This window comes from Sylvia atricapilla, chromosome 5, assembly GCF_009819655.1.
Source record: "Sylvia atricapilla isolate bSylAtr1 chromosome 5, bSylAtr1.pri, whole genome shotgun sequence".
NCBI classification, from domain to species: Eukaryota; Metazoa; Chordata; class Aves; order Passeriformes; family Sylviidae; genus Sylvia; species Sylvia atricapilla.
The window spans coordinates 25,135,681-25,148,536 of NC_089144.1; the positions used below are offsets into that span (position 1 = coordinate 25,135,681).

The following is a 12,856-nucleotide window of genomic DNA, read 5'->3' on the forward strand; positions in this document are numbered from 1 at the left end:
CCCAGTCCTCTGCTGGACAAACTTGAGTAGAATACACTCTGAAATTTTCTCTTTTTAAAGTGATTTTATATCTCTAAGTAATTCCCAATGTTCTGTTTTGAACTTTCTGTTTTTCAAAATGTGAAGGACTGAAAGGGTGTTCTGAAACTGATTTCCTTAGCACACTCACTCTTACTTGCTTCTACTCACTGTACTATCCATTGAAATATCAAAAGGTCACCATGAAAGGCTGAGGGATTTCAGCTGAAATTCATTGTTCAGTACCATCTTCACCATGATCCTTAAGTCCTTTCAAAGTGTTTGAAATTATTCTTTTTTATATGGAGTAAATTCTGAATATTTCCTTTCCCTATCACATCATGAAAAAACATTTTCTGAGAAGAGATTCATCCTACCAGGTTCAGATTGCTCTAAATAAGCAATGATACGTAATGATATGCATTTAATTTGCTGTTCCAACAACTATTGATTCATCTACAAATTCTGCTAGAAATGTTTCCAGATCGTTGATAAAAATGTTGAAGAGTTACAGGCACAGTAACTTCCTCAGAACCTCTCTAAAATCACCCTTTTAGCATGTTTTCATTTGACAACTATGGTTTTGAGACCTATAAGTTACTTGGTTTCAGTCTACATCACCTGTACATATTAAAGAACAATACTGCAAATCAAAAGTGTTAAGAACTCAGGTATATTATGGCTATACAATTATTTTTTATAAAACTTTTATTCTCATTAGTGAATAATTGAGAAGTATTTTCCATAAAACTACAGGCATACAATAGATTTTCTCCATGAATAAAATTATTCTAATTACCATTTTTGAACATGAAGAGTAGTAAAAGAGCAATAACCTTTTGAAACACAGTTTGTTTATGTTAAAATCCACTCTCACCTCTGATCTTAAAACCATATTGCAAGGCTACTACAAGGTTACAGGTAAGTTCAATAAGAAAAACCATCACTCTTCAGTAGCTTTTTCCTTCATAAATATGTATTAAGCATCAAAGAAGTAATGACACCAAACAGAACTGGACAGGAAGGTTCAATGAGGATGCTGGATCAGTAAACCAAGTGGCCGAAAGAGTGGCAAGAAGCTGAAAGCTGAAATGGAGTGAAAATACAGAAGTAACAAATATAAATAAGCTTTAATGACATGATCAGTTCATTTTCTCAGTTTGTTAGCTAATACAACACTTGCAGGTCTCCATTCTGGAAATTTTTTAAGTGTTCTGCAAATCCCATGAAAATCTTTCAAGGGATTATGTAGATGATCATAATGCTGATTCTTTTGACTGTTTCCTTTATAGAAGCTAAGGAGCGAGGGAACTACCGTCAACTTTCATGCCACAGAAATCCCTGCATATTATAAACATGAATGTATCTCTTACCTCAATACACTATCCACCATCTGTGCTTCTTATTAGCAGAAAAAAAATTCCTTCGTAAGTTGCTCCCTCAGTCTTGTCGTAGTTTGAAATGAGAAGCGCAGCTCATACCATTTATAACGCCTGAAATGAATGTTGCACTAGAAACAACAGGTTGGGACTAGATTTCTTTGGATTACATAAGAGAAATTGGGCAGGAGTGCACAAACTATATGAAAGGCTATGACCAGAGAATGGTGATTGTTCTACACATCCACTGGGAATAGAACATGGGTACATCAGTTTTATTTGCAGAAATGGAAACAAGATTAAGTGCCAGATCACTGTAGCACAAGTGAGACTCTCAAACTCCCTTCACCAGAGGATTCCAAGAACATGTTTTTAGACACTGTTATAGCATGTCTGGAAGTTCTCTAGAAGTTTCATCCATCAACATTTGTATGTGCATTTTGGGATTAATATCTTTCAGTATTAGCCTTATTTATACAAGTGATTATGCAAAGTAATGTCCAGAAAAGTTGGAAGTTAATATTACTCAGAAACACAATACATTTTTGTCCTTTACAAGCAACGTGTAATGGTAGGGGTTGAGTATGAAATAACCTTTTTTTCATTAACATGTACATATACTACAAAAAGTACTATGGTTCTGCTTTCAGACATTATAGAAATTAATATCAGCTTTAAAAGGATGTGGCATATGTAAATACACCATTTTAACACCAAAAAAAAATTTTCACCACAGTTTTTGTAACAAGACTTGCATATGCAATACACGGAACAATCTAAAAATCATTTTGATGCATTATAAATCACCTGTAAAAGAATAAGTAAGTGAGGACATTCTCAATTTTGGTAAATATTTATAGAGCCAAACAATATGAAGTATATGTAACAATCAAATTTCTAGTGAAAATGTGTGCAAGAAGGTTTATTTTGAAAGGAAAATTCCTACTCCCAGTGTCATACCCAATTAAATTCTCCAGGTAATGACCCCATTTGCATAGAGAGCTGAACCCACAAGTGGGAATTTTAATGGGCACAGCACCTGAGTACATTAATTGAGAGTGACACTACTTGAACTAGTTTTGTGCTTACCCCACTGAAAATTCTACTCATATTATTTTTAATGTCAAGCTACAAGTCAAATTTCAAGATGATGGATTTGTTCTTTTTTAAGCATTGAATTTGAATAAAAGGCGGCTTTAATTCTGTTATGAATTGCATAGCTTTAACTAATCTGTAGTTCTGATTCTTACCATTGCTTCATTCTTTCAGTGATTGGAATTTAATTTTATTCATTAATTTGCAAATAATTAGCTAGAAAATAATGCCTTCTGCAGCTAAATTACTTCTGGATTGCCTTAATGTACTTTAACCAGAATATGTGTTACAGTTAAGCTGACATAATAGTTTACTAAAATGTAATTGTATAAATATGTCTAATTACTCTTTCAGAAGAAACAAGAGTTCTATATAAAATTTCAGCCATGGATACCTAATTTTCTTAAACTTAACCCCACGAAAGCTCGGTAGTTGCAAAGCAGATTATTGAGGCAGAGACAGCAGTTGTCAGGAGTAGGGGGATCCTTGCAACACATTCCCGTTTATCCTTCACACGCTACTTCTAATGACCTTGAAGTTATTGTGGATTCTAAACCACTGCTGTTAGTCTACATTAAATATGTAATCAAGGTGTCTCCTCCTCACATGAAGAAACAGACAAATGGAATTGCATTTCCTAGGGAAGAAAGAAATACCACATTTTTTAATACATTTATTCTTTCCAGCTTGTTCTTAATTAGTCCTCAGTAACTGAAGATAGCTCAGAATCAAAAAACTAGCACATATATATATCTGTATAGACACACACACACACACACATATACATATATATAGACACACAGATAAATATGCTACTCTAAAATGTGCTAAATTGAAACTAACATGCTAGTCTTATTCTTGCAAGCAGAACTATTTTGAAGATTGTCATTTTGCAAAATTCTGCAGAATTCATCTTGATAGAACTCCTGGTGCTTTATTCGAGCAATAAAGAGATAATCAATAAATTTTCGTTTTCAAATATTTCAACACTATTGAGCTTCAGTTATTCAGATGCTAAGTCCAAAATTCCAAAGACATTGCTTTTACAAGTCTCTTTGACTAGAAGCTGCACATAGCAGAGAACATAGAAAAGATGAACAACTTAAAATGCAACATGTATCTTGGTATTGTCCCAGACTTCTCTAATGATGACCCTTTCAATTTTCTTTGAACCAAAATTTAAAAGCAAAACAAAACCAAACATACTACCTTGCAAAAAAAGCTAAGGAAACAAAGGTAGGCACTGTGAATCTGGTGCCTAAAAAAGTAGGATTGTAACATGAAACATACTGGAGTACAGTATATTCACAGTGTGGTCACTTTGTGCAACTTGGAGATGAGACAAATTTCTGAATCCTACATCACTGATTGAAGAGGAATTGTGTAGTGCTTGGGCACCAATTACATACCCTGCTGAGATGATATAAAGAGCCCCAATTATAGTGGAGTATTTTGTCAGTTAAAATAGCATATGCATACCAGAATAAAAATCAGTAAGGCACTATTAAACGTATAAAAGGTATTATACAGTCTTTCATCTTACATTCCATTTTTATGAGTACTGAATGGTAATGTACTAACAACTGCTATAATATGCGTACATAAAATAAGAAAACAGGACTGTACTCAGTGTTTTAATAAGGGTGCTCAACTGATAGGAGAATTGGAATTGTTCAGCCTGGAAAAAAGAGCTTTTGGGTCACCTAACTGCAGCCTCCCAGTTACCTGAAGTGAGCCTAAAAGGAAAATGAGAGACTATTTACAAGGTCATGTAACTATTTACAAGTTGGACGAGGGAGAATGGGCTTAAAGCTGAAAGAAGGGAGGTTTAGATTAGATATTGGGAAGCAATTCCCAGTGTGAGGGTGATGAGGCACTAGAACAAGTTGTCCAGAGAAATTGTGGATGGCCCACCCCTGGAAGTATTCAAAATCAAGGGATGGGGCTTTGAGCAACCTGATCTAGTTGAAGCTCTCCCTGCCTACGGCAAGTGGGTTGAAACCATATGATGTTTAAGGTCCCTCCCAACCCAAGCCATTCTATGAAGCTCTGATTAAAAGCCATAAAGACATTAAGAACATTTAATCAAATTAAACATCTGCCTGTTTTGCAGAATGATCATTCAGAGAACGTTCTCTTTCCAACTGTAGTAGAAATATCCCATCATATTAAAGATTTCTAAAGGAGAGAAAACCCATCCTTTTATAACACTAGCACCAAATCACTGGTAAATAGCATAAGGAAGTGTTTAACTTTATACAAGCAATCAACTTCACATTCAAGTGCACTGAGCAGACTCAACAAGTGCACCTTGGAAGCGAGTGCAGTGTATTATTTTTATTGAACTTCTTTCAACATTAAAACTGAGTTAATGTCTCTCTGCTCTCTTTGGAAGTGCTAAGATCTGGCAAAAGGTTAGGAGGGTAAGGGAAAAAACATGACTAATGTCTGTAGGATTCTAGAGCTACTATTGTCACCATCAACAAAATGTGGAGTTTTGCAGTGCATGGTGTATGCATTCAAGGACCAAGACAAGGTATTAGGGAGATATTTCTCTTATGTTTAACTTAATTTTGGGGCCAAGAGCAAGATTTCAGATACATTATTCATTCTATGATCTGTTACCTTTTACAAAGTTACAAGACAGGAGACAATAAAAGCTTTATCATGGAGATACATCAATATAATTGGCACTGCTCTCCAAGAACATACATCCAATATTGCAACCATTAAGATAGTGTGAAAAAAAGCTGAAAGTATGAAGAGCTCAGAAAAGTTTCTCATTTTGAATATTATAAAATCAGTGATTCATCTAAGTCAATACACAGTTCTTAACATGAGAACTATGACTGAAACAGAGCCATTATTCAATCCAAAAGCTCCTGAATGCTCCAAATCCTTCACAGGAGCCATTTTCTCCTAGAAATCTTATGGATGGCTAAACCAACTAAAATAGGTGTCAAATGATACTATTTGTCTATGTATTTATCAGTTCATTTACTAAAACAAGTATTTTTGGTGCACACTCTCAATGCAAGACTTCATGATACACATTCAAACACAACTTCTGCCAGTTTTATCATCTTTCCTCAGTAATGGCCAGAGAAGCAATTGTTTTTGACCCTCTTCAGGGGTAGAGATGTAGAAAAGTTAGCGCAGAAGTCTGTAGACACGCAGTTTCTGAAGTTTTAAAGTAGCATAAGGATGTTCACACTTAGCTTAAGCCAACATGAGAAAAAGAATCATATAAATACTAAAAGCTGATTACACTCTTGGTTCAGTCTGTTTTGTTTTTAATTTTTACTAAAATGAAGACTTGCTGTGGATCTACTAAAATAACTTTCATTTTGAAAAAAATTTAATCATTACTGGAATATCACCTAATTAATCCATTTTCACCAAGGAATGAATTTTCCCTCTTAACAACAAACTTTTTTTACTGCTGGAGGTTCATACTCGTACAGCTTCTAGTGCCTGAGTTGGCTGAGCTCCATCTGCAAGACAACTTGTACACCAGTTCATCCTCTGTGCAAGTCACCCAAAGGCCAACACCTTTAGGAAGGGTTAAAGCAAAGAAAACAACACAAAAAGACATGAAATTATCGGGAAGTAAAAAGGCAAGACTAGAAGAAGGTGGTATCCAAAACTTTCAAAATAAAGATCTTTATTTCAAAATAGTGTTTGCAAGTAGCACATCCAATTGATATAAAATACAAACAGCATATTTTTCAAATGGGCCAGTTTGCAGAACTATAACCTGAAATACTGTACAAGTTCATAAGAACTATTATAAAATAGACAATTAATTTCTAATGTTTTCATTTTATTTAAACTCTATTTTCACATTTGACTTCTAATTCTGCTTTTTTTTAAATGACACAAGGTGCTTACAAGATTGATTACAGAATGAAAATTACAAAACAGAATTTTAGGATATAAATACAGAAAGGAATTCCTTAAACTACATGCTAATATTCTCTGCTACAAAGATGCAATTTTCAAAAGTGCTAATATATCTATGACAAACAGTAGCAGATTACATTTAAATGTCAAACAAAATACACAATTTTTTTTAATTTTCTGTAATACTTCGATACTTCTAATCATCATCATGTTTAATAACACTCTTTTCACTTCCTAGCATTTCACAAATACAGTGGGAAAAGACATATCTCTGTGTGTATGTCCATGTGTGTGAGAAAAAGTGTATACACATATGCATGAACAAATTTCTTGTAATTACTGTTTTCATAATTCCAATAAATCACAAACCCACTAAGTTCCAGTAAGTAGAAACAAGGGCTTGTGCAGGGCAAACTCTAGATAACTTTTACACAGGGAAAGAACTCTCTAGATTGGTTTTTTGCTTGTTTTTTTTTTTTTTTTAAACCATATCAACCTGTGGTAAAAGTAATTTTTAGTAACATTTAGCGTTCACTAAAATACAAAAACATGCATTTTCCAAGCACAGAACTGGAACTGCTCCAGCAGGACAAGATATTGAGGATATTGAGGCAGGACAAGAGACTGGAAGTCCTCTTCCCTGTCCCAAAAGCAGTCAGACAAAAAACAGCCATAATTCACCTCTCTCTGACCAGAAGGACATGAGGAAAGACAGTTCATGGTGCTGTCTAACCCCAGAGAACATGTTCCCACAACCACGGTGTCAACCACAGACCTACAATGGACAAAGTACTGTCTAGACTTTTTCCAAGGTGCATTGAGTCCCAATGCTCACTGTGATGCCCCCAGTTTCCCCAGAGGCATTATGCCTCACAAAGACAAAATGCCTCCAGGCAATGCCACTCAACCAAGGCACCTCTTCCCCCTTCCCAATGTGGTTCAGCCTTTTAGGAGTCATAATTGAGCCCCATGAGCCTGATTCTGAGCACTGGGAATTTATCAATTTAACTATATTATTCCTTATTAGCCTGCCTATTACCATAATATTTTTGTGCTCTCTAACTGGAATTTAACCAATAGAAAATTCTTACATGAATGGAAATGCACTTAATTTACGTAATACAGATCATAACCTAGCCCAATATAGGAGGAAAAAACCCCGAATATAAGAATAATGCAGCAAATATCAAAAAACAGATTAGGAAACCCTCTGAGGGTGAATCTGCATTGCACCAGAATACACCACAATATTGCATATGCTAAGGCAAAATGTAACACTTCCCAGCTCCCTAGTATAGTTAAGGATTTGGCTTCAGTGATAACTTGCAGTAGTAGGCACTACTAGTCAGTGTTCACAAGAAGAAGCTTTGGTTAATATCAGACCATTTGTCGACTTAGCTTCACACTCCTGTGATCTTTAGCTTGTCACATTTGCATAAATTGAATTCACTGTAGTAGAAAGAGACATTTATGGCCAATTCACTCAACATACATGCTATTGGCTATTGATGACTGTTGTAACAAGGCCTTAATTTAGGAGATCTACAAATCTACACTCTACAAATGGAATATCTGGAGTGGAAATGGGAATCAAGATGCATGGGTGGTTTACACAGAAAAGTTTGTGAGCAACAGACATGGAGGAGAAAAAATAGCAGATGGTAAAGAAAATGGGTACTTTAATTCCCTAAATCTGGGAATCCCATAAATGTCCTTATATGTTCCACAATTACAATTACAAAAGAGAGATATTTCTTGGAAAAACCTAATGGCGTAATAGGGAATATACAGTTACATCCAACAGATCCTAATTGTATTTTTCAAACATTTTAAATACAAATCCTTTTATTTTGAAAGCATATTATATGTTTTTAAATGATTTTTTTTACAGTTATTTAAAAAGAAAATTTAAAATGTATTTGAGAATAAACATTTTTTCACTTGCTTTTTGCATATAATGGCAGAATTCCTTGATCAAGTCAGTTTTAATCTGTTTTTATACATGTTTTATATATGTTTAAATTCTGCTACCCTCTGTAGATCTTTCTTACACTCTAAAGAAATAAATACTAAGCTATGTGACACTGGCTTCAAAGCCATAAACACTGACCAGGCCACTTTATGTACTAGTTTAGATTCTTAAGTTAACTTCTAATTATTTTCCTATCATAGCCAATTTTTGAAGTATTGTTAGTCTATTAGTTTGTTACTCTGTATTTCATGTTTACACAGATTTCCAAAGCCTCTTTCTAAGACAAAGCATTTCAAGTAATAATAATACTGAAGTAAAATGATAAGGTCTCTATTCTGTCTTGATTGATGACAAAGAAATCCTGGTACTTTTCCAGTCCAGGGCAAAACTTATATTTGATGTTGGATTGTCAGATAGTCTCAGCAATGGAAAACACCAGGAACTGCTCTTTAATCAATGAGATATTCAAAACAAAAGACATATTGTCAACATGACCACTGTAGCAAAACCTACTCTGATTTCTGATGCTGGCTTTTGAAGAAAGTTTAAAACAATAGAGCAAAGTTGCTTTCAACTCAAAGAGAGAGAAATAGAAATATTTTGATTTTCAGAATGCCTGTAAAGGCATGTTATGCATGGTGGCATTTGAGTGTTTAAACATTAAAGTAGGTAAAGGCAAATACTTAAGGCTTTGCCTTGCAGTTTGTTCTCTGACCAAAACCTATCACTCGACTCAAACGGCAAATTTGCCTTCATATGGCCTGCACCATCAGACCTATAATACACTTTCAGTAAACTCTTCCATTTGCAAAGCCAAAAGGAAGCTGGAATGTAGCTTTAGTTTCACATACAAAACTATACAATTTGTGTTAGAATAAAGATTTGAGGATTCCTTTTTAAAAAAATATTTATATAAAGGGAATTAACAGTGCAAGTGTGAAAATCTTACCTTGTCTTTCTTCATATGCATTTAAAGAAAAGCTCTCCAGTTTTATAGAGAATAATATAGAAAGGGATAAATATTTCATGATGGGAAGCAGATCCCACAGCATTCCATGCAGATCTCCAAGCAATCTGCAGATTCACAACACGCATCCATTATGCCACAGTCCATATCACAGGGGCAGTTACAGTCATCCCCCATCTCGTCCCCGCAGCAGCAGCAGCAGGCATCCGACGTGCAGATGCCACACGATGCTTGTCCCAGAACAATGTTACAGAGGGTGAGAAATTCACAGAACAAGCAAGCCAGGATACAGTGAACACAGCAATCTTCATAGTAGTAGTTCAGCAGCATGTCAGGAACCAACAAAACAAACAAAGAAAACAATAAAAAAAAAAAAAAAAAAAAAAAAGGAGAAAAGAGAAAATCATTAATACGTCATTCTAAATCCAGATATATGACATTGTTAAATAAGCAGCTGAATGAAAATGGTTCAGTGTGGACATAATCTACCACAAAAAAGAAGTGCTTTCCAGCTTCATGGTTACTTCTGCAGCTCAACTCATCTCCAACTCTATTCAAGTTTCCTGTCACCACTTCACTTCATGCAAATCCCAAGTACTAAACTCTGCTCAGAGCTGCTCAGATCAATCTCCTTAGTCATTTATTATGTAAAGTATCTGTTTCTATTATCTTCAGTTATACATTCTTATACAAACTAATTAAAAAAATTTAAAAAACAACTAATGAAAGAAACTATCAAAAATTATTTCCAGCCCTTCCCAGTTCATCTCGCCCTTCTGAAACTGTTTTTTTTGCACAATGGAGTTGTTGTTTTATTGCTTTTTGTGCAAGTTAAAACGAGCTTAACAGTATGTTATATGCATTTCTTACTTTCAGCAATATGTAAAATATTCAGTCAAAATACAGATTCTTCTATTGCTTTTCTGCACAAATCTACTGGCAATTCTTTTAGTGCACTGCTTCAATTTTCAAGAGTTCTTAACTACACCTGAATATCAATATCCAGCTTTTAGAAGTATTAAATACTATACTACTGAATTGTATAGATAATTAAGGTGTCCCACAAAATATTTGCAAAAAATACGGCACCCAAAGAGTAACTATATGGAATAACTTCAAACAATAAAACATCCATGAGACGTGACAGGAAAACATGGATTGGAACTAAATATGCACCAATGAAAAGGAGACTGCAGGAAGGAGGGGTATACTCAACTTTACATAACAGATATAAATTTATATGTATAAACATATTTAATTTGTAAGAGGCAGTGAATAGTCATTCAGAAATAAAATGAAAACTTAAAAATGCAAGATGTGCTCAGGATGGAGAAATACTTCTTTTTCTTAGCCTCAGCTTTCATTCTTTTTACTGCTTGTAAACCTTGAACTCTTTAGCCATAGACTAGTGAAGATTGGGAAAATGTTCTGGGGAAAATATCCTGCACAACCTCACCCTATCTCTTGTTCCTAGAGTCTATTACAAGTATCCTGTACAAGAGTCTGTTAGGAACAACAGGATATTGGGTTATACGGACGACTGGTATGAGCACCTACAGACATTATGTTCTATAGATGCTATGTTCTTACAGTTCACAGGCTAAACTGCTGTCACAAGGGAAAATACGCAATTACTTGCAACAGCAATACTCTTATGAGGCCTTTTAACCAAATTTATAAATGTAAAAGAATATGCAATAGCCATGACAAGTATGTTGATTGACTCCAAATACCTCTAACATAGCAGAAACTCTGACTGCATGATAGTGCAGTGATGACTTACAAAAGCAAGCATGAATAATTACAGCAATTCAGCAAAAGAGGCTCAGACCAGCCAAATCTGTCCCAAGAAGCAAAGGAACTACTTGAACTCTTAGCCTATTCTAACTTACTATACTACTTAGATGCAAACTCAGCTTGGACATTTCTGTACTGCAGTGTGGCCACAGTCATAGTGTACTACTGAACCTTTATGCCCAAAAGGAAAAAATGGAGATTTCAGAAAAAGCAAGAAGAGGGAAAACCCCCAAAACTCTAACCTTAAAAATCTCCCTACTACTGTGCAGGAAGCAAAACTGAGAGGAAACCACAGGTATATTTAAAGTGCTTTAAAGAAAATTGTTCTTGTATGAAAAGGCTTCCACTCCCAAAGACATAATGTCGCTAAATAAATGACCTTCATAGAAAACACAGAAGATATGTGAAAAAAAGCTGGAGAGTATCAGTTCACCAAAGAGGACCAAAGCCAAACTAATAGTGATTAATTAGCTGGTTGTCATGGAGATGGTGTTAAATATGCTCAGGTAAAATTGCCTTTCAGATTTTCTTTTAACATGAAGGAAAAAGATAAAGAAGCCAAGAGTTCTATCTAAGAAACCTTCATTTTGGAGGAACTAAGGTTTTAGTATATTGCATCTTTAAAATACAGCTTGAAGATAATAAAACTACATCAAATGTTGTTCTACAGTATTTTTTTTAGTACACCATAATGAAACTTTGTGTGTATACATATCGTAAATAAGGTATTCAAAAAATCTTGCCTGCTTCATGCAGGGATATGTAAAATTGCAGGGAGAGAAACACGCATTCAGAGTCATTATAGTACATTTCTACTGATAGGCAAGGAACAGAGTTCATAGGTTAAAAAAACAGAGATTGTACTCAGAAAGCATTTTCTGGACCCACAAAAGAACTTTTTCCCCCTAATCTAAAAAACCCACCAAATCAAGATGCACAAGAAGAGACCATGTTGATTTAAGTGAAGCTATTTCAAAGGCAAAAGCTATGAAAAAAGGTCCAAGACATAGTAGGAAATTTTGGCCATTAGTATTATTACAGAAACTCTGTAGAGGGTCTTTCTTTCTATCTCTTCTTCACTGACTGGAACACTAAAACGATTTATTTACCTACTATTTATTTTTATTTCCTTCTCTCCAGATGAAGAACCTAATATTCGATTCAAAAAATCTTTATATACCAATTTTACTTAACCTCCACAAACAATTAAAAGAAAGCAGAGACACCCTTTAGTGCTCTCTTCATTCTTGCAATGACTCATTTGTACAATGAACATAAACTTTGATCCACATTTCAAGGACAAACCTGAAATAGTAATGTTTTTATGTTCTTCATGTTACTGACTTTTAATAGCTATCCAGGTAGCAATTATTTAACATATGACAAAGCATGCTGTTACCTAGTCTTACCTGACTTGCTAAATTCAGAAACATAGCTCTAAAGGGCTGTAATACAGCTGGATAAAATGGGTGGAAGAATAATTTCTTCCATGTATAACCCCTATTTCTTGGCTTCTTATCTACAGATGCAATCAAAGGAAAAAGATACAGCTATACTGTATTTTTGTAGTAATAACAAACTTACATGCCTCACAAAACTCATCCTTCCCTAGTATCTACATTCCTACAGCAACCTGTTGGTTCCACCAGAAACATTATACAGCTAAAACCGATTTCCATTACGATCAGTGGAATACAGACATGAAGGTGCTACACAAAGCTCACT

General features: G+C 34.7%; 1 protein-coding gene across 2 annotated transcripts in view; it reads right to left on the bottom strand.

The window, feature by feature from the left end:
* Positions 1–6,126: 6,126 nt before the first annotated feature.
* The window catches only part of MDFIC (MyoD family inhibitor domain containing), a 51,912-nt gene continuing 45,182 nt past the window's right edge, over positions 6,127–12,856 (bottom strand). For both annotated transcript variants that reach the window (XM_066318995.1, XM_066318997.1), the window contains exon 5: positions 6,127–9,639. In XM_066318995.1, the coding sequence (XP_066175092.1) occupies positions 9,392–9,639 (248 nt within the window). In that variant the 3' untranslated portion in view covers positions 6,127–9,391. The remainder of the gene's footprint in view (positions 9,640–12,856) is intronic.